General features: G+C 37.1%; 1 protein-coding gene across 1 annotated transcript in view; it reads left to right on the top strand.

The window, feature by feature from the left end:
* LOC137390873 (hydrocephalus-inducing protein homolog) overlaps positions 1–25,345 on the top strand; it is a 55,520-nt gene extending 30,175 nt beyond the window's left edge. Inside the window, exons 43-80 of the mRNA XM_068077189.1 lie at positions 389–508; positions 645–832; positions 2,764–3,018; positions 3,231–3,269; positions 4,513–4,815; positions 6,344–6,503; positions 7,488–7,660; positions 7,779–7,980; positions 8,075–8,274; positions 8,487–8,741; positions 8,831–8,992; positions 9,319–9,420; positions 9,920–9,979; positions 10,549–10,611; positions 10,824–10,989; positions 11,091–11,261; positions 11,420–11,675; positions 11,842–11,980; positions 12,689–12,885; positions 14,231–14,385; positions 14,576–14,687; positions 15,298–15,814; positions 15,938–16,154; positions 16,313–17,043; positions 18,881–18,986; positions 19,496–19,686; positions 19,948–20,083; positions 20,323–20,492; positions 20,620–20,818; positions 20,974–21,243; positions 21,470–21,623; positions 21,748–21,899; positions 22,693–22,986; positions 23,075–23,238; positions 23,345–23,495; positions 23,602–23,790; positions 24,469–24,735; positions 24,848–25,345. Of these exons, the coding sequence (XP_067933290.1) occupies positions 389–508; positions 645–832; positions 2,764–3,018; positions 3,231–3,269; positions 4,513–4,815; positions 6,344–6,503; positions 7,488–7,660; positions 7,779–7,980; positions 8,075–8,274; positions 8,487–8,741; positions 8,831–8,992; positions 9,319–9,420; positions 9,920–9,979; positions 10,549–10,611; positions 10,824–10,989; positions 11,091–11,261; positions 11,420–11,675; positions 11,842–11,980; positions 12,689–12,885; positions 14,231–14,385; positions 14,576–14,687; positions 15,298–15,814; positions 15,938–16,154; positions 16,313–17,043; positions 18,881–18,986; positions 19,496–19,686; positions 19,948–20,083; positions 20,323–20,492; positions 20,620–20,818; positions 20,974–21,243; positions 21,470–21,623; positions 21,748–21,899; positions 22,693–22,986; positions 23,075–23,238; positions 23,345–23,495; positions 23,602–23,790; positions 24,469–24,735; positions 24,848–25,345 (7,884 nt within the window). The remainder of the gene's footprint in view (positions 1–388; positions 509–644; positions 833–2,763; positions 3,019–3,230; positions 3,270–4,512; positions 4,816–6,343; positions 6,504–7,487; positions 7,661–7,778; positions 7,981–8,074; positions 8,275–8,486; positions 8,742–8,830; positions 8,993–9,318; positions 9,421–9,919; positions 9,980–10,548; positions 10,612–10,823; positions 10,990–11,090; positions 11,262–11,419; positions 11,676–11,841; positions 11,981–12,688; positions 12,886–14,230; positions 14,386–14,575; positions 14,688–15,297; positions 15,815–15,937; positions 16,155–16,312; positions 17,044–18,880; positions 18,987–19,495; positions 19,687–19,947; positions 20,084–20,322; positions 20,493–20,619; positions 20,819–20,973; positions 21,244–21,469; positions 21,624–21,747; positions 21,900–22,692; positions 22,987–23,074; positions 23,239–23,344; positions 23,496–23,601; positions 23,791–24,468; positions 24,736–24,847) is intronic.
* The last annotated feature ends 24 nt before the right edge of the window (positions 25,346–25,369 follow it).

Genomic DNA, 25,369 nt, shown 5'->3' with positions numbered 1-25,369 from the left:
CCTAAAGTATTAACTTCACAAAGCTATGCATCGCTATGTGCGTCACTCAGTTGTTCAGTTCATGTCTGTCTTACTGCTCATTCTTACCTCTATTTCTAAAGAGCGCCCAGTTGTTTGTTGTTCAATTTTCTCTTCCTGTCTGTTCTGCCTAACGTTAAAGGGTAGCTAGTGGGTTTCTCTCAACTTTAGACCTCGAATCACGACTAGCATGTCGGGACCTTCTTACCCATACACCAAGCTTTTCAAACTCCTTGCTATTGGACCCATTCACAAAATTAGTATATAAGTAATTTTAAATGCAGCTGATTGGTCATTCATAGGTTACCTGATAATTCGCAAGCGCTGTCTGGCTGCTTAGGACAAACGTTTATCAAACGCTTCTCTTTAGGTTGCTGAGAGCGAGAATGCAGAGGGAGAAGAGCACCCAGTCGCTGACTCGGATGGAGACGGAATTGGAGTAGCCAATATCACAGTTGAAGTAGCTAGCAAGTCGGTACAGCCATCTCAGGTGAGTATAAGCTGTCCTCTACCAGGTTGATGGCTTTCTTGATGTCTGGAGAACGTTTTTGTGGCATTTGCAGCCATCGTGCTAGTGGTGGGACAGTAAAATATCCATTGCACAAATCTTATCGGTTTATCTGCAGCTCGTCTTGCAATCAAGTAAGCTGCCACCCATAGAAGAGGTGTTAGATGGACTTGGGTTAGGCGTGAAGGGTCCCCCTATTCCACCTGAGGCTGACTTTGCTGTCGTACCATATCCTGTGAAACGAAAGGCTCCCATCAGTGAGGCAGCGAGTCACTATGTCTTCATAGCTTCTGGTCCAGATGACCCGTAAGTCTTATGTTTGTATTACCAAGGTTTGATACTTACTCTTTGATGGTTATCTCTCTCACAACACCGCTAGAGATAAGATCAATATTTTTTTAGCCTTGTCACTGCTAATGGAGTGTAACTGTAACATTTAGCTTCTAAGCAGCATTTACATATGTACTAGTTAAAGGTCCAGCATTGCACGGGTAATCAAAAGCTTTTTGCATAGAAAATTTCTTTACCCAATAAATTTTAGTAACCTAAGCTAGTAACTTGAGCTAGTAATTTAAGCTAGTAACTTAAGCTAGTCTAAATCTTTACTATAATAATAGTCATGTCCGTCAGTCTGAAGCGATATTGTGCTTATAATGTTGCTTATAATCGTTACATTACGCATCATGATCTCTCACGCAGCCATGATCTTCAAGCATGCTAGTAGTAATCAATCGTATATTCGCAAGCACTGTATAAGTATGTACATGATTATTCCGTAGTATGGCAATGATGGTGTCGTGTAGTGGTTAGCTCGCCTGTCTGCAGAACTGGTGGTGCCGATTTCAATTGTGGTGCAAAGCGTATTTTTTGTTCCTAGATTTTAAATGCTATGACTGGACACACGAATGACAGATGACAAACAAACACTGAGATATATATATATATAATTGTTTCCTCACCCCGGATACCCCGTATGGGTGGTAATTTCTGCTCTAACTCGGGTCTCCTACTAGAGACCTGGGAGTTTGAGCACTCGCCTCAAGATATATATATGAATATATATATGCATGTATATTGATTTATCTATTTAGCTGACATAAAATCTGAAAGAGACACATTTTTAATGAAGCGATGATCCTTAAGAATTTTCTAAAAATACACAATGCTTGGTGTTCATGTCAAGTTACTGCAAAGGAATATATGTACATGTATGTAACCTTGCGGTTGTGATATTTGGAGCTGCTACAAATATAATGGCGATATTAGGGTGGTACGCAAAAGAGTTAGTGTATTTTTGATAAATCAGATAGTGGTTCTATTGGTCTTGTAATGCTACGTATTATTTATAGTGTTGAGGAAGTAATTTTTCCTATACAGTATTAACTTATCGTTAGATTGCGGATCAAACTTTAAAGGAAATGCGACAGCAGAATTGTACAAACCTCTTCAGTAATAACTTTTTATGGTTTAGTTTATTATGTCCTTTATGAGATGAGGCTTTTAAAGGCTGCTGCCTACACAATATTCCTTGTAAGCATATATATACATGTGAAATATTGCCACTGTGGTATTTCAAAAGTTAGCAAAATTAAAAATTACTAAAATATTTGTTTTATTTGCATAAAACTTGTTAAATTATTACAGAAATACTTTTCTACTTTTAGCCGCTTTAGAAATGTGAAAATCGCAAACTTGCAAACTTTTAAAGTTTGTTGTTTGGAAACACAGTGATGTAATATTGTTGGTATTGTCAAAAATTGGCATGTAGTAGACTAGAGTTTCTTAACCATGTGTTTCTCAAAGCTTGGGCGTAAAATCAATGCATCCATAACTATCTTTGGTGAGATTTATTTTGCTAATACATGCATGCTAGGCTATCTTAAAGTTGCATAAAATCCTTTGGCAACAAAACAATGAAGTAATAATAAATTATGGCATTAAGTTCTTACTGTAGATAACTGCATAACCACCCGCTCAGTTGGCCTCATAAATCGACTTTATGTTTGTCATTGACCTGAACTACTGCTCGTGTACGAGCATAATAAATGGTTATAAATTGTTTCATGAGAAAATTACTCCTAATTAAAATTAAGTTGCCTGCCTCGACATGAGTTTTGCAAAATTCATTGTTACACCGTCTTTAAAGTTACATTCTCCTCTTAAAATATCTTAAGCTAATTCTCTTGGCAATGTGCAGAAGGGGCTGAGAAGTTTACTGTCAGCTAAATTCTTTACAGAAATGTAATAACGGATGATAAATCAAAAGAGGATGAGGAAGAAAAGGCAGGCACACCAGATGGAAAAGCTGAGCCGACAACTCCTACTGGTAAGAAGAAGGAGCGTGGTAAGGATAAGCAAAAGGACGAAAAAGAGAAAAGAAAACCAAGCTCGGGCAAAGGAAAGTCAAATGTTGGTCGACGAGGGTCAAATGTGATGACAACTCCGCCTCCAGGTGGTGCACTCACTCCTGGCTCAGATGGTGATGGGCAGAGGTAAGATATCTTTATATCATCCTTTATTTGGTCTCATGATTTTTTTATCGCTTACGGTATTTTTTCAATCATCTCAGTTTGAAATTAGCCAATTCTGCTTGTAGATTTTGTAAATCATGTTGTTGCAACGATACATTGAGTTAAGACTGAAAGGCAAGCGTAGTCGATAATAGTTTGCAGGGTGTAAAGGTTACTGTGCCATTGTTTTACAGCTCTTCCGGTGAAGCACTTGTTGATGGACGAACTCCTAAGTATGATTATTATTGCGACAACATTTCATTCCCATCAATAACTGTTTGGCATAAAGTCATCATGCATTGATTACAATCTTCTTAACACACCAAGCAGTGATTTGTGAATGGTGTGGTTGGCTTTGGGCTCACTAACTTAACTCACTCCATATTATCAGTTGCTTGTTCCAACTCATGCCCAAATTCTCCTAATGCGCTTGCTTCAAAGCTATCATGCGATTGCAATATTTTCTCTCTCACACTAGCGATTGCATAATTTCTAATAAGCTTCAAATAAGGTATAAATCCGAATAACTCAGATAGTTTAGTGTAAAAGCAAAAGTTTAAAATCATAGCAAATAAAATAAAGACATGTCACCTGAGTTGAGTGTTTGCAGGTGAAAAAACATCATGAAAAATAATGAGAGTATTGTAATAGATTTGAAAGTTTTTATTACTAATATTCTGATGATATTTGTATTAGTAACTTTCCATCTGTTTCAGCAATGTTTGCTTTCTAATGTACCTGTAATAACACTCACTTCTTGCTGCCAAGTGACTTTGATATCATACCTCAAAATCACAGAGAACAATTTAACCACACACTACTACATGAGGTGTTAACTGTTTCTCCTTTTCACGCCATATGACGCAAACTATCATTATTTTTAAATAAATTAATAAATCATTGTTGTGAAGCAACTCTTAGAGTAAATAAATGATAAACATAAATGTGCGACATTTATGACAATTTACTGGAGAATTGGTAGACATCTATTCTATTGCTGTGCCTGCATCTGAATAAGGTAATCATCAATGCGGCAAAAGCAATTTTAATAAACAGTCATGATGTAGATTGCTTTTAAAATGTTAAGCTAAGAAGCATTTTAGACTCGCTTGCTAGAATCAGGCAATATTTCGTAATTTTTCCTAGTAAAATTTAAGAGCACATCATTGAATAGACAACTCCAACTTTTTATAGTTAATTCTTAGTTCACCAATCCTTTACATTGTGGGCTATTAACAATTGAAAGAAAAAGTGTATGAGCGATCTATTATTAGTGCGCGAGTGTTTTCCAGATATGGCAACGAATGTTTGAGGTGGTAGCTTTGGGCCTGGTGGTAAGGAAAGGTTGGCATCTTTACCATATACAGCAAAATCATCTGCTTGCTATGATGAATTAGAAGGTCATTAATCACATTTGCCTTGTTGTGCTTTCTACTTAAACAAAATTGTACTTACACGGTTATATAAATATCACAGGCTAAACTCCTTTCGATGGATTGTTCCAAAGAAGGGTGAGATCACTCTGAGGCTAAGATTCTTTAGTGAAGAGCTTGGCCAATATGATCAGACGATGAATCTGGAAATTGTTGGTACAAGGAGACGATACCAACTGTACTGCCGCGGAATCTGTGCGTTTCCTACCATCAGCAGAGAGCCTAGAATCGTTTTCCCTGCTCGGGTGAAAAGTAAGAAGAAAGAGGACATCTTGCACAAGGAGTATGTTCTGTCAACAGATGTGTTTGAGTTTGGACCCCTACTCGCTGGACAGAATAGGGAGACGTAAGTAGATTTGGGAGCAGTAAGGGTTGTCTTCTTTATATTTGATGAACTTCTATGCAAATGGTATTTTCTGTCATTTTTAAATTCTCAAGCGCGTGGTATATGCTTTAGGTATAATGTAAAAAATTTTCTGAACTACTGATAGTGATGCTCAAATTCCACTGAGTTGACTTTTTACTAAAATGATTCTAACCGCTAGTACTTGCATGACTCATAAGATGCATGTGTTATGACTCATGCATACGACTCATAAGATGCATATGTTATGACTCATGCATATGACTCATAAGATGCATGTGTTATGACTCATGCATATGACTCATGCATATGACTCATAAGATGCATGTGTTATGACTCATCCACACAACTCATAAGATGCATGTGTTATGACTCATGCACACGGCTCATAAGATGCATGTGTTATGATTCATGCACACGATTCATGTTTGTGAATCATGTGCATAAATCATGCTTGCTGGATGAATCTTTTGATGCCTTTTCCGTAAATCTGTCGCAAAATGTTTAATAGCGTTTTAAACTATAAAGTCACAGACAATTAAAACAAACAGGTACTTTTCTTACCTCTAATAATAAGAGCTGGTGTCAAATGATTATGAATGGTTTTTATAGTGATACAGTATGATATCTCCATCATGTACTTATTTTTTGGTATATGGCATATTTTTTATAAAAAAATATATAGGCCTACACCAAAAAACTTTGGTACATATATTTATTTTGTATGTACATTATACTACATTTGTTATATACATTTTTGGTGAGGCAATCATATTTAAGAAACTTTTGAGAAGAGTTATATAGCAACTGTTTAGTGTTCATGTCAAGTTACTGCAAAGGAATATATATATGTAACCTTACGGTTGTGACATTTGAAGCTTCTACAAATATAATGGCGATATTAGGGTGGTACGCAAAAAAAGTTGGTGCATTTTTGATAAGTCGGATGGTGGTACTATTGGACTTGTAATGCTACGTATTATTATAGAGTTGAGGAAGTAATCTTTCTTACATGTATTAACTCATCATTAGATTGTGGATCAAACTTTAAAGGAAATGTGACAGCAGAATTGTACAAACTTCATCCAGTAGTAACTTTTTATGGTTTGGTTTATTATGTCCTTTATGAGATGAGGCTTTCAAAGGCCACTGAATAAATATTTTAAATATTAAATTAAAGTGTTAAATATTTTTGCTGTCTTTTTGAAAGTGGTTGTTTAATGTTGTTCAACTTTATTCCATCACACAAGACTATGTTTGTTTATAATTTGCTCTGCAAAATAAATTATTAATTCGTTAAGTTGGCTGGCTACAGAAGCATGATCTACATAACAAGTGTAGACTTGGATCTTAGAGCTGTGTATCTTGTATCTTGTATTTATATACTCTGTTGATGAGGCTTAGGCTCTTATTCTGACAAGTCTTGGCTACGATATAGCACTCTGACAAGAAAAACATATATGAGTCACTCGAATAACTTGATAAAGTGTGTAATATTCTGCTTCAACAGGATGAAGGCCAATCGGTTTCCCGAGCACAATGAGAAGTTGACTATCATGAACACTTCACCGATCGAAGCTGATATCAGTTTCTGCTACCTCGATGACAGCAAGGGTGACTGCTTTATGCTAGACCCTCCTACAATGACTCTTAAACCCGGTGAACAAGAGGTGTGTTTCAGTCTTCACTGTTGAAGTCTTTATAGCATCCTATTCATTGTTATATTTTTAAACGCTGTGCATTGTACACTGTATCCACTGTATTCACCGTATATCAGTTCTCATTTCATTTGTTACGTGTTGCAATGAAGTAGTGGAATTTAATTAAATCTTTACCAGATATCCTATATGGAAAATTGCCTCACGATCTTTAGTTGATTTATGTATAACCTTATTAATATCAGGGCCATTATTAACTATTCTCAGTGTGTCAGAGTTTTGAATGTGCGTTAGTGAAGCAATATCTTATTGTCAATGCGCTAACTAAAGTACTTTATAATCATGATTTGGCGATAGCCCTGTTGAACAGTCAGTAGACATTTAAACACACTTTATCAGGGTGTCGACCAGTCAGTAGGAATTTGGACACACTTGATCAGGGTGTCGACCAGTCAGTAGGAACTTGGACACACTTTATCAGGGTGTCGACCAGCCAGTAAGAATTTGGGCACACTTTATTAGGGTGTTGACCAGTCAGTAGGAATTTAGACATACTTTATCAGGGTGTCGACCAGTCCGTAGGAATTTGGACACACTTTATCAGGGTGTCGACCAGTCCGTAGGAATTTGGACACACTTTATTAGGGTGTCAACCAGTCAGTAGGAATTTGGACACACTTTATCAGGGTGTCGACCAGTCAGTAAGAATTTGGGCACACTTTATTAGGGTGTCGACCAGTCAGTAGGAATTTAGACATACTTTATCAGGGTGTCGACCAGTCCGTAGGAATTTGGACACACTTTATCAGGGTGTCGACCAGTCCGTAGGAATTTGGACACACTTTATCAGGGTGTCGACCAGTCAGTAGGAATTTGGACACACTTTATCAGGGTGTCGACCAGTCAGTAGGAATTTGGACACACTTTATCAGGGTGTCGACCATCAGTAGGAATTTGGACACACTTTATCAGGGTGTCGTGTCTCATCTCTTTCAGATACTTAACATCTACGCCTTTCCTCGCTCACGAGATTTCTACGAAGATTCACTCATTTGTTGCATCAAAGAGAACCCTGAGCCAGTCATTTTCAAAATCAACTGTCATGGCTGTCGGCCAGAGCTGGAGGTTGACAAGAAAACTCTCCAGTTTGATAAAGTTCTGTTACATCGGTGTGTAAGATAGCAGTGTTTTCATCTTGTTATTATTGTTATTGCTCGTCACCTCTGAATCTCACGATTATTCTGTTTTGCTTATTTCAAGTTTTTTCAAATTTATGTATCTCCACAGCAAAGACACGAAAACATTGTTTCTTCGAAACCGCACTCTCATCCCTGTTGGATGGCGCCTGTCAGGAATGGAGAATCTCGGAGACGATTTCTCAGTGTCCGAAGATAACGGCGTAGTTCAGCCCAACACGGAATTCGCGTTGCAAGCACATTTCCGCGCTACCAAACCGGTCACCACCAGCAGGAAGAGCATAAGGCTTGAGGTAAGTACATTATACAGATGAGCAGGTTGTATAGCCTGTGATCGTTAATATCTGTAAAGCTAGTCCTTCATGTCTCTACTCTGTGTTTGTACAGATTCTTGATAGCGATGACCAGTATGGCATTGTGGAGGCTATCACCATCCATGTGCATGCGGAGGCATATGACGTAGCTCTAGATATGAGCTTTCCTAAGGGCACAGATGGTGGCATAGACTTTGGAACAGTGAAAGTTGGAGAAGAAGGCAAAAACCAGTTGACCTTGAAAAACAAAGGTCGATATGAGATAGCATACAGGTAAGTCTGACGCTCTCTATGTGCTCTAAAATTAAACTGATAAAACGGTTTTCCCATAATATAAACACTTTGTTTATGCACTAGTAGATTCTGTTACCACATCTTACATTGGTGTGTAGGTTGGAAAGTAATATTGAAGTTATCTTACCTCTGATTAACTCATCGGTTTTTCTTAGCAGACTTACTGCAGACATTGACTTGTTACTTTTTAGTTTCACTTTGGAGAATGTGAGTGGACAAAATCTACCGGATGTCTCATCTCTATTTGTGGTGCAACCACAGAAAGGAACTTTGACCTCTACGGACAGACCGAGCACTGTACAGATTTCTTTCAAATCTAGCTCTGAAATTACCATAAAAGACTTGCCTATCCTTCGATGCCAAGTAATTGAGCCCAATGTGGCTGAAGGAGGAGAAACAATAGCTAGTATTCCAGTCAAGCTTTCTGTCAAGTCTGTCTTCAGTCGGTATGTTTAAATTTATGCTTGTACGTCAATAATAGGCTGAGCTCTGAGAATTTCACAAACGCCTACTAAGATATTCTATGAATATTCAGGTACACCATAGCTCCTAAGGCTGACATAAATTTCGGCTCTCTTCTGGTCAATTTCAAGAAGACTAGGACTTTTACCATAGACAATAATGGAACTTTTGACTTCAAATACTCCATTGTAAGAGCTGCCAAGGAGGTGAAAAGAGTTGAACCTAGAAACAAGCCGTAAGTAGAGTACTTTTACACTGAGTTGCCTTCTGGGAACAATAAATACGTGGGGTTGTCAGAGATAGTAACCTAAACGCCTAAAGGATATGCAGCTAGCAATAGGAGACCATCATGCTACCATCTCTCAAGCATATTCATAGCAAATGGTTTGCTTGGAGAACTGTTTGAAACACAGATAGCCAAAATTTACAAAATCTAGTTATTTTGTCATCTCTATTAATGCTCTTACAACACAGAATATACTTTGGCTGCAGTTGTATATTCTATTATTGGTTTAGCTACGTTCTCAGCACTTTGCTTATGATTTGCTCTTCGATTGCAAGGTTGAACAAAACTAATGGAAAAAAGTCTAGAGACGGCTCTAGTTCAGGAAAGGCATCAGCGCTGCCTGGCAGCAGAGCCCCCAGAAGGGCTGACTCAATCAGGTAGTTATTTTTTTACATAAACATATAAGGAGAGTATTACGTTTAACCAAATTAAATCCCTTCATATGCTATTCCCATAGTGTTCGTATTTAGACTCTTAGAGCTTGTCCTATTTTGAAAATAACCAGGTTAGCATTGGTTCTAACTTTGCATGGTTTATTGTGTAATCTTTGGTCACATCGTATTTTGATCTCTATAGTCACGGCTTATCGCAACAGCCTCCTGACCTCACCAGCCCAGTCATGCTTATAACATCTTCCCTCCCCTAGTATCATTCTTTCCTTGAATAGACCAGCAATAAATGATTTTAAATGCACGGATTGTGAAAGAACAGGTAGCGCAAGCATGCTTGTAGATGAGGGACGATTAGGGAACTTTCCCTAAATAAAATACACGCAACTTCGAACTCAAGCCACCATTCCTTGGCACATGTTCTAGCCAGTCACTAGTTGTTAGCCATAACCCGGCGTCACTTTCAATTAAGCCATGTTTTCTACAGCTCTATGAACTCAGTGACTAGCAAAAAGGGAGCTGTTACTAGTAAAACTAACTTTAGAAGGTAATAGAATGCTGCGCTTGCATTGCCTGCCTAGCTTCCCACTTATCGTAAGATTCGTTAGTTATTTCTTTTCCTGGCATGCTGTCAGTTCAACTCCTGTCAGTCATCATGCTGTCAGTTCAACTCCTGTCAGTCATCATGCTGTCAGTTCAACTCCTGTCAGTCATCATTCCGTGTTCTGCATGTTTATGAACTAGAGCTTCTCTGAAGGATTGTTACAGCGATATGAGAAGTACAAATGATTTCTGTCGGAAGTTCTAAAGTTTAATAAACAAATAGGTCATTGTTTGTTATAGTAAAATTATGTCACTCTTACAAACTTCTCCTTTGCTTGTCTCTGTGCGAAACTGTGTCAAAGCCAATTTGATCGCTCGCATGTTTCTGTTTAGTTGGCTGTTTCTTTATTTGTTAGTTCAACTTTTAGCTGCTCAGTTATGATTTTTTTTACTTGAAAATGTGTTTTTAAGTTGGCCACTTTAAGCAAGCTGTATAAGTAATATTCTGCATGTAAAGAATACCCGAAGTAATCAGATCGTAAATGTACTTCAACTAACAACCTTTATTTGCAGTAGTACTCGGGGTGCTCTCCTTCACCCGATTCATGTCAAACACATCCATTCATCAATGTCCAGGTATCTCTATGTCGCTGCTGACTGGTGCTGCTCGAGTCACTCTATGCTGCTGTCCCCTAACTTCCCCTTTTTGTTCTTCAGTTTCCCCATATTTGTTGTAACAAAGTTGGCTATAGTAGACTGTTGCATGCTGTAAATCATTTCTCAAGTGAATATTTGGAATGATCCTATGAATCGCGTGTAATTTTTCATATTTTATGTGTTTGCTACAGACAGGAAGTTGGCACTACAGGTGGTGGAGGTGGAGGTGGAGGCGGGCAGTCCCGCCTTCAACTCGGAATGTTCACAATTTTCCCTGCCTTTGGAATCGTCCTTCCTAACGGTCATGCTACAGTAACTGTAGACTGTGCACCAGAGATTGTTGGCAAATGTGAAGAGGTATTGTGACATTTAATGACAAAATCGGCATTAAAAATTTGATAGAAAGGAACAGAGGCTGTCCTTATTTAGTGTGTTGACTGTCTGTGATTTTTTTCTAGGATCTGAGCATTGACATCACAGAAAGAAATCCCTCTGATCAGCCCCGTGGGATTCCATATAAACTCATTGCTGAAGCCTGTGTACCAGGCATAAATATCACTGATATTGGTGCTATATTTGAAGAGCATAGAATATGCAGAAGCCTAAACCTATACCAGCAGACGACAACTGTAAGATGTGTATAAGATCGCTTTTGTCAAACAAAGCATTAACACATTAATTACAATTTGTATACTGCTTCCCTAGATACCATTTGGAACTTTCCTTTTTCCTGTTCTTTTTGTATTTTGGTTGACGCCTTAACATTGCTTTTAACCCTCTGTTCAAGGCTGATGTGGACAGTGTTTATGGTGAGGAAGAAAACAAGTTCTTGTTCAACAATGTTGTCGTCGGACGCAAAGCCAAAGCGAGGTTTAAGCTATCCAACTCTCAAAAGGTGCCGTGCGATCTTACATTGGCCATGAAACCCCTCGCAATCAAGTACAGCTCCAAGACAGTTGAGTGCTTTGAGATAGAGCCTAGACTAAAGCTGAACATTCCTGCTCACAGCCACACTTATGCTACGGTCATATTCACACCAACTGGTATGTTTCTCACTCCAGTCTGTTTTATTGTATTTATTAGAACTAAAAATCTGTTTCCCTGTTTGCAGAAATCATGCTGTGTGTTGCTTTTTATTATCTAGTAATTTACTTTGTACATACAGAGGTTGATAAAATGTAGCATACATGTATATTTATATTTGTACAGCCATGCAGCACTACACAGCCGTGTTTGAAGCTGCCATCGATGGAGTGCCTGCTTCTCAGGCCAAAACAAGAAACCTGACATTTGAAGTGGCTGGTGATGGCAACTTGCCTAGAATCTCTATTCTAAAGCCCATCATCAGGTGAATTGTTTTCAAATGGCTCTTTTTTTATAATTTTACGTTCTGTTTATGTACCCTTTTTATCACATATTCTTGATGAGAGACAAGGGAAAGAAAACTTGAGAATAGTAACTCTGAAATGCTCTCGCTTGTCCGCTTTACATATATAAGGTAAACTGACAGCTAACCAATCACATTTCAGCATTTACTTTACAATCGCAGCTAACCAATCACATCTCATTGTTTTACTTTACAATCACAGCTAACTAATCATATCTCATTGTTTAGTTTACAATCACAGCTAACCAATCACATTTCAGCATTTACTTTACAATCGCAGCTAACCAATCACATCTCATTGTTTTACTTTACTATCACAACTAACCAATGACATCTTAGCTTTTTACTTTGCAATCACAGCTAGCCAATCACATCTCAGCGCTTTACTTTACAATCACAACTAACCAATCACATCTCATGGTTTACTTTACAATCATATGCGCTCATCCAATGAACCATGGATATACCATAGAAGCTGGTTCTAGGTTTGTTATTAGGCTTAGTTGCGCTAGCAAAATTGTAATTACAGTAGTGGATCATGCAAAGCCAGTAATCTCTCTTCAGGTTTTAGATTTGTCATAAATATCAGTTTCTATTTAATTAGTGTACACAATCTGCATTATAGAATTCATTGCTGCTAACCTCAATGACTGTTTCATGTATTGCTAGAAACAAGAAAGGACAACCCCTGCTGTTGTTTAAGAGGAATCTAATCAAGACTCGTGAGACACTTCCATTTATCATAGCAAATGAGGGCTCACTGATTAGCAAGGTCTACATTGACCTCATCGATCCAGATGGTGTGTTCACTCTTGTACCGACCGGAGAGAGCAGAGCCTTTATAACTGATGGCTATGGCAGAAGCAGTATGTATAACATACTAATATTCCGTTGTGCACATTTGTAGATCATGGCATTGTTAAAATACTTGTTATAATTAGCAACAAGCAATGCTATGAGCCATCTGTAATAATATGGACCATCTGTTACAGTTCCTATTCGACTGAGAGTCATCTTCCCTTTTTTTATCTTTTTGTAAAATTAATGGTGAGATCTTGCAAGAAGCAAAAGGGCTGACATACTTGTTATCCGCTTTTATTTGGGATTAAAAAAATTTATTTTGTAGTTTTCTTTCAAGATCTCATTGTAAATTGTATGAAATAGTTAATGAACAACAAATTAGACATATCGGAAAGGCATTCAGGAATTTGCTCCTTTTTATAATGAAATGCTACCACAGTATTGAAAAAAATATAATAGTTGCTATATGCATCGGAATTGCAACTGGGTTTGTTTCCTCAGCCAAAAAAGCTAAAGCCTAAGTAATGGCATGGCAATGCTCGCCATAAAAGATAGACTCAGGAGTTGTCTATCCTTGAATATAGCTTTTAGCATTAGCGTATGGCTGAGTTATATCTGGACTATGTACCTTATCAAACATTGAAAAAAAATAATGAGAGTTATGTGCTCATGAAAAAACTTTAGTGCATCACTGTTTTAATAAAAGTAAATTACACTAAGGGGTCAGAGAAGCTTTTGAGGGGAGACAATAGCGCAATCAGTATTAAGATCCTTGAAGATCCGAGTCTGATTCCTACTGTTGTCCAGCAGATTTTCTTTTCTAATACCATAAAGTTCTACTATTAACCTTGCATGGGTCATGATTCCATGATTAGTTCATCATTTGAGTTTAAATTTTGTTCCTACCCAAATTGTCTAAATATAACAACAATATATGCTGAGTCTCCCTTTCTTTTAGCGACATTAGCAAAATGAAAAATTTTATTTTTTTAGCTCGTTTATATACTCTAATATTTTTTACTGCAATAAAGAATATAAAAATAATACAAATTAAATAAAAATAGCAGCAATAAAAATGCACAAGTAGTGGCATTTGAAGTGTGAAGGACCAGGGTGGACAAATCTTAATTTGGCTTTGAGTAACTTGAAAGTTGAACATTTTGCTACAGTATAAAGTTTACAAAATTCTTGTTCCACTTCTTTCAAATGTCTAACAATATTCATCTGCTCAAAGTACAAGTTGCTTTCAGTTGCATTTGTATAAACTTTTAAGAGAAAAATGGTAGTACTAATCAAAATCGATTGTTGTTGAGTGGGAGTTGTATTGCCCTAAATTTCTATATCCTTTTGCAATTGTTTTGATAAGTTAGCCTAGAATTTTTAACTATTACTTGGTGTATTTATTCCCAGGTTCACTAAAGAGACCTCACACATGCTCAGTCATTGTGAATGTTGGCGAGAAGGCAACATTTGATGTCACGTATCAACCAAAGGAAGTTGGTAGGACTCAGGCTACAATTCAACTGGCTGTGGAAGACAACCAATATGAAGACTCCATTGTGCAGGTACACTAATTATACTAGTTTACTAACTAACTAATGTACCTACATTAGTTATGATAAACTGATCGTCGACTAACTGCGATATAGCTGTATATCTAACTCTAGGCTCTAATAAGCTATTTGGCTCTATACCTTCTCCGAGATGATTTGAACTGTCTGTCAGTTAGTGGTTCACATTTTGATGTTGTTGCAGCTTGTCGGAGAGGGGTATCAAGATGATGTAACACTGGACAACCTCCATAGCGTAGTGCAAGATGTAGACGTCCAGTATGAAGATGGCAGCATGGCCGATGACGACATTGCAGGTGATAACAATAACAGTATTAAAAATAATAGCGATTACTGTAACTTGCAATTCGCTTTATATATTATTTGTATTTAAAATATGTATTATATCTACTCTGAAGTGGTTTTTACACAATAAACTTTAAATTTCTACATAAGTACAACATTTTTCCATCAATTGAGCTTCATGGCAAGATATGCTGGGTTTCTTCATGAAACTTTGACATTAACGATGTATCTTATGGTCTAAAGACAAAATAAGAGGTAATAACTCCAATAGTGATGTCTATTTGACACAGTAACTGCTGTTTTATAATTCCGTAGCTTTTTCTGTAAGTGCAAAAACAACTCGAATAAACTGGCTATTGCAGTAGCGTCATTTGAGGAAACTGAAGACGAGCCTCTGCAGGATGGTGAGAGAAAGCTCAAGTCTCCCATTCAGCATCCCTTGTGTTATAATTTCGTTTGCTCTGCGCTCATTTATGTTTGTCATCAGCTGATTGATTGCTGAAGCTGCTCGTCTTTGTCTTTAGTGGTGGTGATTTAGAGAAGATGTTTGTGTTGTTTGAAACCCTGGTTGGTTTAATTGTTGTTCGACCTTGTACTATATTGGATATATAACTGTTGCAGCTGCCAAGTCCAACCTCATCAAATTTGGAGACAGCGCTGTCGGGGAAAGCAAGACTTTGACTTTTGCTATGACAAATCATACCTCTTCGGAATGCATCAAGTTTGTTTGGCCCGAGCACTCATCTCTGAGGTTTTCTCCCATGTCTGGACACATACATGCCGGTCTACACAAAGTCATGACTGTCACATTCCAAGCTCCAGAGCCTATGAATCTGAATGAAGAAGCCATCCAATGTACTGTCACCCGTATAACCTTTGACAAGGATGCTAGCGAAGTGCCTGACTGGGATGACAGACTCAAAACGCTCAAGTGGACCGATGCGATAGGACCCAACGATCGTCCAGCCAAACGAAAAGTAGTGGAGGTGGAGCCAGAACCTGCCCATACGGAAGTGCCAGATTCTTCTAGAAATGTCGAATTGCTTGTCTCCGCAAATGCTGACTTCTCTAAATACAAGTCAAAAACAGAGCTGATAAAATTCAAAGATACTCTTATGTTTCAATCAAGAGTGTTTGAGTAAGTATCAACATCACTTCCTGTATGATTATACAAGCATTGAGACTCATAGTTGTTGCACCTTCAAGATAAAATTGGTTGAGTGTGATGATGGTGATGATTTTGATTGGTTGAACTTTGTAGCATACAGCTCCAAAACAAGGGAACCATCAGGATGGACTACAGCTGGCAAGTTGTCATGGAAGACTTTACGCAGATCTCCAGGTCTGTCACATTTGCAGCTGATTCCCGATGTGGCTCTATAACACCGAGTGTCATCGGTGATGCACCCCTCCACATGCCATTCTCAGTTGAACCTTCTTTTGGGACTATTCCAGTAGGAAAGAAGGCAGATATTCAGGTAGTTCCTTACTTCTAGCTCAAACAGTTTAGAGTTTGGTTCAATATATATGCTGTTTTGCTAGTTTCCACTCTTTTGCTTAAAACGGATCTATGAAACAGCATGCAAAAAAATTGTATTTGTATTTTATACTTCTTTACTACTAAATCTTTCTACAGGTAAAGTTTTCTCCCCTTGACCTTAATGAGTATGATGCCAGACTCATCTGCACCATTCCTAATCTTGAGGAAGGAAAGCAGGCTCCTGTCATTACTCTGAAAGGAAAGAGTCTTCTACCATACTGTCATTTTGAACTGGCTGATTCGGATTATCTCACTGGAGCTCGGCGGAATCCGGAGATGAGAGGTCCAAGAGGAGCTCCTCCTGGTACAACCCTCGATTCCAACACAAGAGTAATAGAGATGCAGAGCATTGGGGTTGGAGTAAAGAACACCAAAAGGTTCACAATCATTAACCCTACCACGGAGGCGTACTCTTTTGAGTGGATCAACGATGATGACCCTGACCTAAAGGTTGCCCAATCATTTTCTTGCTCTACCCCAAAAGGAGAGATTAAAAGCGGCAAGAAACAGGAGATTCAGTTTCACTTTGCGCCACATTCACTCGGCATCACCGAGTCGTTCTGGCTCTTTAGGATACCTGAGCAGAACATTTCCGTGCCGTTCTTGCTGATGGGAGAGACCAAAGATCCAGCTATCATGTTTGACAGATCGCACCTCAACTTTAAGGCTTTGCTCATTGGTCATGAGGCTATGGAAACAGTCTATATGGTGAACACCGAAACTGAACCATTCCATTTCAACTTTGAGGAGTCATCTTTCTTTTCAGCCGGCTACAAAGACAGGCTGAAAGTGGTACCGAAATCCGGTGGAATTCCTCCGGAATCTAGGTAAGGAACTTTTGCTTTCACCAGATTTTATCTTTTAGTCCAGTACAGTTTTTTACAGAAAGCTACAAATTGATAGCATTTTGGTCTTAATAAAATGTGTAAAATATAAATGAAAAGTATGGGGCCATCTTCTGGCGGGTAATTTTTAACATAAGATTCAAACTTTAAAATGTGCACTTACGGAAATTGTTGGAATTAGACTGCAGAGTAAAAGACATAATCACAGGATTTGTGTGTTGATATTTGAAATATAGTTGTCTTTAGAATACTGTACAATCATATATTCACAGGTTATATCACATTAGACTACTGTACAATCATATATCCACAGGTTATATCCCATTAGAATACTGTACAATCATATATTCACAGGTTATATCACAATAGAATACTGTACAATCATATATTTACAGGTTATATCACATTAGAATACTGTACAATCATATATTCACAGGTTATATCACAATAGAATACGGTACAATCATATATTTACAGGTTATATCACATTAGAATACTGTACAATCATATATTCACAGGTTATATCACAATAGAATACTGTACAATCATATATTCACAAGTTATATCACATTAGAATACTGTACAATCATATATTCACAAGTTATATCACATTAGAATACTGTACAATCATATATTCACAGGTTATATCACATTAGAATACTGTACAATCATATATTTACAGGTTATTTCACATTAGAATACTGTACAATCATATATTCACAGGTTATATCACAATAGAATACTGTACAATCATATATTCACAGGTTATATCACAATAGAATACTGTACAATCATGTATTCACAGGTTATATCACAATAGAATACTGTACAATCATATATTCACAGGTTATATCCCATTAGAATACTGTACAATCATATATTCACAGGTTATATCACAATAGAATACTGTACAATCATATATTTACAGGTTATATCACATTAGAATACTGTACAATCATATATTCACAGGTTATATCACAATAGAATACTGTACAATCATATATTCACAAGTTATATCACATTAGAATACTGTACAATCATATATTCACAAGTTATATCACATTAGAATACTGTACAATCATATATTCACAGGTTATATCACATTAGAATACTGTACAATCATATATTTACAGGTTATTTCACATTAGAATACTGTACAATCATATATTCACAGGTTATATCACAATAGAATACTGTACAATCATATATTCACAGGTTATATCACAATAGAATACTGTACAATCATATATTCACAGGTTATATTACAATAGAATACTGTACAATCATATATTCACACATTGTATCACATTAGAATACTGTACAATAATTTATTCACAGGTTATATCACATTAGAATACTGTACAATCATATATTCACAGGTTATATCACATTAAAATACTGTACAATCATATATTCACAGGTTATATCACATTAGAATACTGTACAATAATATATTCACAGGTTATATCACATTAGAATACTGTACAATAATTTATTCACAGGTTATATCACATTAGAATACTGTACAATCATATATTCACAGGTTATATCACATTAGAATACTGTACAATCATATATTCACAGGTTATATCACATTAGAATACTGTACAATCATATATTCACAGGTTATATCACATTAGAATACTGTACAATCATATATTCACAGGTTATATCAAGTGAACGAGCAATTACTCACATGCAACTGGCTCATTTTAGTTGAGTTAATTTTAAATGAAACCGTAAGATGTTTAAAATGTATATTTTCATGCTACTATCTGAAGCACATAGAATTGTTTCATAAAATGAGTTGCCATTTTAGGATCCCGATAAACCTCTTCTTCACACCTCAGGCCGACTATGAAGTCAATTTCAACATTGTCTGTGATGTGAAGCGCAAGATTGAGCCTCTGAGACTAAATGTCAAGGTTGGCATATAAACTTATTCTCAATTATGATTATGAATGTATGCTGAGTTGTAGAGCTTTCAGAACAAGATTGCTTGCTTGAAATATGATTTTTAAATGTTTAATAAACTTAGTCAGTACAATAAAAATTTGATAACCATAGTAAGCATATGACATATAACATACATAGTATGGTATGTTTTATATAATATAGTATCTAGTGTAATATGTAATGTATAATTTCACATGACATGTTATATGATATAATGTATATAATATGATGCAAAATATCGTATATTATATTGTATGATGTATGTTACAATCTATTAAATACACTCTATAGTAGATGACACCATAATATAATACAATATAATATAAATAATATATTCTTTAAAATAGAATACAACATACTGTATGTTATATTGTATATTGCAAGATATTAGACACGCTCCATCGTAGATGACACTCATATCAATAATGTCTAAAGCTGGTAATAGTGAACAGTTGTACTGAGATATTTGTCATTGCAGGCGGAGGGCTACTGCATGAGTGCAATGGTTGTATGTGAGGACTCTATGAGCTCTCACGTTGAGTTGACTAGTGAGGGAGTTAACTCCATCAACCTTGGCTCTGTAGAGATCAATGAAGAGTCAATGAGGACTGTTACAATATTCAACGCTGGAAAATTCAATTTTGATTATGAATGGGAACTGACAGAGAGGTGAGAAGCAGACAGTACATATGCTCGTACACATTCCAGACTGTTTATGATTATAATTCATAAACTGCAACTTTCTCTGTAAATCTTTAAGAATCAGAAACAAAAACTGTGATGATAGAAGCTTACTTTTATCTACCAAGTCTTAAAACTCAAAAATATTCAGACTGATTAAACTTAGCAATTGCAGTGTTTTAGTACATTCTCTTGTAGTGTCACAGTTGTCTTACCTCGTATTTATACAATTTTTGCAATTACTTACAGGTCAGCAAGGGGAGGCAAATCTCTGTCGATCACACCTGCAAAGGGTGCTATTCGATATGAGGATAATGCTCGGTGTATTCTCAGCTTCCTTCCAAAAACTCGAATGACTCTCGTAGGATGTGAACTTGTGTTGAAGGTTTGTTAGTAGTATTTAGTCGGCTAGTTGTAACTCTAAAGGCCTCATACATCAAACTATGCAGAGTTGTCCTCTTTTACTATGTTAGACTCCTGGCAGAATGTTTCTTTTTAAAACACCATATGGTTGAAAGTTGGGAGCAAATAAAATAAACTTTTCTTTTAATTTAGGCTTTGTAGTGAGATAAAGTGTCTGATAAACAATACATTGTAATCTCTCCAATATATTTATATTGGCAGATCGCTCACGGACCAAAGTATCTCATCAATGTCACAGGAACAGGTATTGCCCCAGCTGTTCACTTCTCCTTCCAACAGCACAACTTTGGGCCCTGTTTCATTTATAGAGCTGGCATGCCAACTCACTCCGTTGTGCTCACTGCCACCAACCGTGACAAAAAGGATGTGAGGTAAACTGTTATGCATGCGAGAACATTGCACAGAAATGCTCGGGCTTAGGTAACCATATGTAATTATTTTTGGTAAATTGGCTGGTTTTATAGGTAATTTTACAAAAGTCTTGAAATTGACTTGTAGTTTGGACTGCCTCTTTGAATCGACTCAGTATCTGCACCATGACTTCGAAGCTCAGGTGATCCCAGCAAATCAATCGGTAGATATCACCTTCTCCTTCTACCCTCGCGAAGCCAAAAAGTACAAGGATACCATAGAGTTTGAAATCAATGGCTTATCCAGAGAAAAAATTGATATTCTTGGGATTGGAACAGAGATGAAGGTATATTCTGCAGATTTGTGCTAGCTTATCTGTATTGAATTCTACTTGTATTACAAGCATAAACAAGATATACCCAAATTATATGCATCTACGGCTTAAACACAAATGTTATTTCCGCTGAAATCTGATCATGTGCTGAATCATGTGTTTTATAGGTGTCAGTAGTCAATCCTATTCACAAGAACACAAAACTAGGAGCTCTTCGAATTGGACAAGTGGTGAAGAAACAGATACAGCTTGCCAACAACAGCCCATCACCAATAACATTCCAACTGAGTTGCACACCGACAACTCCCGAGCTGCAGGACCGATCTGTTCTTCGGTTTACTCCCACTCAGCCCATAACTCTCCAAGCTAAAGGTGGAACCTGTAAAGTTGATGTGGCTTTCTCACCCAAGTCACGTATCCCACAGTTTGCTGAGGAGGTACTGTAACTCATGCTGCCTGCACTCAGTATTTAATTCAAGAGACTTCCTTTGCATTTCTATAAATTTTAAAAATCATTTGCTTGTGGATTATACAGTTCTGTCAATTAGGCAAAGTATAGTAATACTCGAACTGTAAATTGAAATTTCTGAGAATAAAGCGTGATGGAGCATGTATCGTTATTTATTTATTTTGGCTTGCAAATCTATCAACCATCTGTTTTAGATGATGATGGAATGTGCTGGCATGTTTCAACCTGTCTTCGTCTTGTCTGGCTGCTGCCAGGGTTTGGAAATTAGTCTTGACACTTCTGCCATAGCCTTCGGAACTGTTGTGCAAAAGAGTCAGAGTAGCAGAAAACTGGTAATGAGCAACACAGGTGGGTTATTTTTTTGCAAGTTTCAAAACAAATGACCTCTTTGCTTGGGAATTCTTGAAGTATTGTACATGTGGTAGAAAAAAGCCTGAATGACATAAAGGTATGGGTGGCTATGCGCTTATAGGTGACATCGGTGCTCGGTTCAAATGGGATGCTGCCAAGTTTAAACCCGACTTTTCCATCAGTCCTCCATCTGGTTACATCTCACCAGGAATGGATGTAACTTTTGAAGTTCTTTTCCATCCAGCTGATATCAATTCTGATATTAGATATGAGGTAAATAAATTGTTTTGTTGGTGGTGTACACCATGGATATTTTTATCAGACATTAATTTTTTATCGTAATACATTTTATATAATGTATTATCACATCCTGGTATTTTATATAATGTGATAACTATCACATCCTGGTATTTTGTATAATAACTATCACATCCTTGTATTTTATATAGTAACTATCACATCCTGGTATTTTATATAATAACTATCACATCCTTGTATTTTATATAATGTAATAACTATCACATCCTGGTATTTTATATAATAACTATCACATCCTTGTATTTTATATAGTAACTATCACATCCTTGTATTTTATATAATAACTATCGCATCCTTGTATTTTATATAATAACTATCACATCCTGGTATTTTATATAATAACTATCACATCCTTGTATTTTATATAATAACTATCACATTCTGGTATTTTATATAATAACTATCACATTCTGGTATTTTATATAATAACTATCACATCCTTGTATTTTATATAATGTAATAACTATCACATCCTGGTATTTTATATAATGTAATAACTATCACATCCTGGTATTTTATATAATAACTATCACATCCTTGTATTTTATATAATAACTATCACATCCTTGTATTTTATATAGTAACTATCACATCCTTGTATTTTATATAGTAACTATCACATCCTGGTATTTTTGTCCAAAGAAACAAATCAGCTATACGTAGTTGTGCAAGGACTAGATGGTGTTAATAGAACCATAAAAGCTACACAGGAGCTGCAGGTTGCCACCTGTTTGCTTTACTTTAACAGAAGTTGAGGTGCATCATTGAGGATTCACACCCTCTGCGACTGACACTCACAGGCATGTGCTCAGGAGTACCTGCCTTCAAGGAAGTTCAGCATTTCAGTTCGCATGTGAGAAATAAGGAGACGAAAAATCTCATGATTATCAACCGAACAAATCAGCTCTGGCAGCTCAAGCCAATAATTGATGGTGAATACTGGTCAGGCGCTGACTGGTTTGTAGTTGAGCCTCAGCAGCAGAAGCCATATGAACTCACCTATCATCCACTCATGATGACGCATGAGAACAGGAAACACCAGGTAAATCTTTAAAGGTGATCTATGTTTGTAAAAGCTGGTTCAGTGTAGATGTTCCAAAGCTAATCTATGAAATACATTTATTCGTTAGGGTACAATATTCTTTCCTCTGCCGGATGGTAACGGTCTGTTATACAACCTGGTTGGTACAGCGACCGAGCCAAAAGTCAGCGCAAGAATTACGAGAGATGTGCCATGCAAGACAAATGCTGTCGAGTTGCTTCCTGTCACCAATTGGCTTAAAAAACCTCAAAGGTATTATTGTTCACACGTTTGCATGCACATGAGATTGCTACTTGCTTTGATGTACTCCTTTGAAAAACGCCTCAACTCGCTGTCAAATGTTGACCTTAACTGCTAGGTTTCGAGCAAAGATTGAAGCGATGAGACCAGATAAGTTCGACATAGGAACAACGGTGAAAGGCCTCGACTATATCGATGTGCCTCCGCATGGCAAGCGTGACTACAAAATCAACTTCTATGCTCACAAGGAGGGCATCACAATGTGCAAGGTTGGCTGCTCTAGTTTACCCTTATTCTCTTCCTTGTTAAAATTTTTTAGAATAAAAATGAAACACGCATCATATTGTGACAATTTGCTAAAACTCGATGTTGTAGGTTTCATTTATTAATGAGATTACATCAGAATACCAGTGGATTGAAGTAGGGTTTAAGGCTGTCAAAGGCGGACCCCTAGACCAAATAAAGCTTACCACTCCTGTCAGACAATCAACGCAGCATTCCTTGGTAGTCAAGAACCCATTGGCAACCCATGTCTCCTTCACATCAAGCTGTTCCATCAGTGAAGTATGTATAACACTCAATTGCACCTATTTTGTTTAGTTATCGTTAACTAGGTACTAGCTGGAATGAACTGTACTAAGAAAACTGGTTCCTGGCAATAAGAACTTGTCAAACAGGAAATGCACAATATGTTAGATGAGCTATTATAGATTGTTTACTTCTGACTACTTTTTTACGCACATATGCAATATGCAATAAAAATTAATTAGCATCTAATACTAATTAGTCAAGTTACCTCCTTGGCTGGCCTTGCACAAGCTGCTTAGGTTAAAACTGAGTACTGCATGAGGTTTCATTTTTTAAGCCAAAATCAAGTAAAAAGACAAGATCGGTAAAAAAACAGTTTGTTTTTGCAGTCACATCTGGCTCACTCACTATAGTTAAATTGATAAGCACCTGTAATTTCTGAAGGTCAATTATCCTTTATGCTCCAAGATACATAGTTTTTGATCGTCATTAGCAGTTGGAGTCAATTTAGTAAAGAGCAGCTACACTAGGGCACAGAAATGTGACTAGAGGAGGATCAACTCAACCAAAATTTTTTCTTCTCATAAAACGGCTCTTATTAACCACAGCTCTGTTGTCATTCTTATCTTGTCACAATCATAGCTAATGAGCTTATTATGTCCGTCATTCATTCATACTGAAAATATTGCATTATTTATTTCTGTCAATTTTTAGGTAGCTTTGCCAAGCCAGATATCCGTACCAGCAGAAAGTGAGGGTCTGCTGACTTTGGAGTTCCTTCCATTGACAACTAGAGTACAGAATGGAAAACTAGAACTTAGCCATACAGATCTGGGGGTTTACCTCTATGAGCTTGAATGCACTGCAACACCAGCGGGGCCTGAAAAAGCGCTCTACTTTAAATGCCCTCTTGGCTCACACCAAACCTTGCCAGCCAAATTTCTCAACTTTGCTAAGCAGAAGACGGAATACGCGTGCAAGGTAAACCGATAGTAACTATCATATCATAAATTGATGTTTTTATTGCTCAACTTATCGCTGTAACACGCGAGCAAATCTCTTGCCAATTCTAGCACAGTATTTTTTGTTGTAGCTCGAAAACACAACAGATTTCTCCTCAGAAAAAACCCTAAATGCTGTTCCAGCTTCATCAGGAGGCACAGAAACATCAGTTGATGTCAACTTTGAACCATCACGTATAGGGGAACTACGAACACAGCTGGTCATCTCATCGCCAGTAGGCGGGGAATACACTTTTCCAATATTTGCTACTTGCATGCCACCGAAACCACAAGGACCTTTTGTTATCAAATCAGGCTCAACAACCTATATAACATTCAGAAATAACTTCCCCAATACCACAGCATTTACATTCACAGTCGACAATCCAGCATTCCATGTGAACAAGGGAGGTGACAACATCCGAGGCAAGAAGGATCACAGAATAGTGATAGGGTATGATGGCACGGACAGCGGCACAAGAGCTCCAGTTATGGGCAAACTGATAGTATCGTGCGCTCGAAGTGCTGGTGGTAGCACGCCTGCTCAGTGGATTTATTATCTCAAAGGCGTGATGCAAGATTCAAAATAGATCTTATGCACAGTCATTTATTGC

This window comes from Watersipora subatra, chromosome 3 (genome assembly GCF_963576615.1).
Source record: "Watersipora subatra chromosome 3, tzWatSuba1.1, whole genome shotgun sequence".
In the NCBI taxonomy this organism is placed as follows: domain Eukaryota; kingdom Metazoa; phylum Bryozoa; class Gymnolaemata; order Cheilostomatida; family Watersiporidae; genus Watersipora; species Watersipora subatra.
The sequence above is the reverse complement of the archived record's forward strand: the minus strand, read 5'-3'. Positions and strand labels throughout refer to the sequence as shown.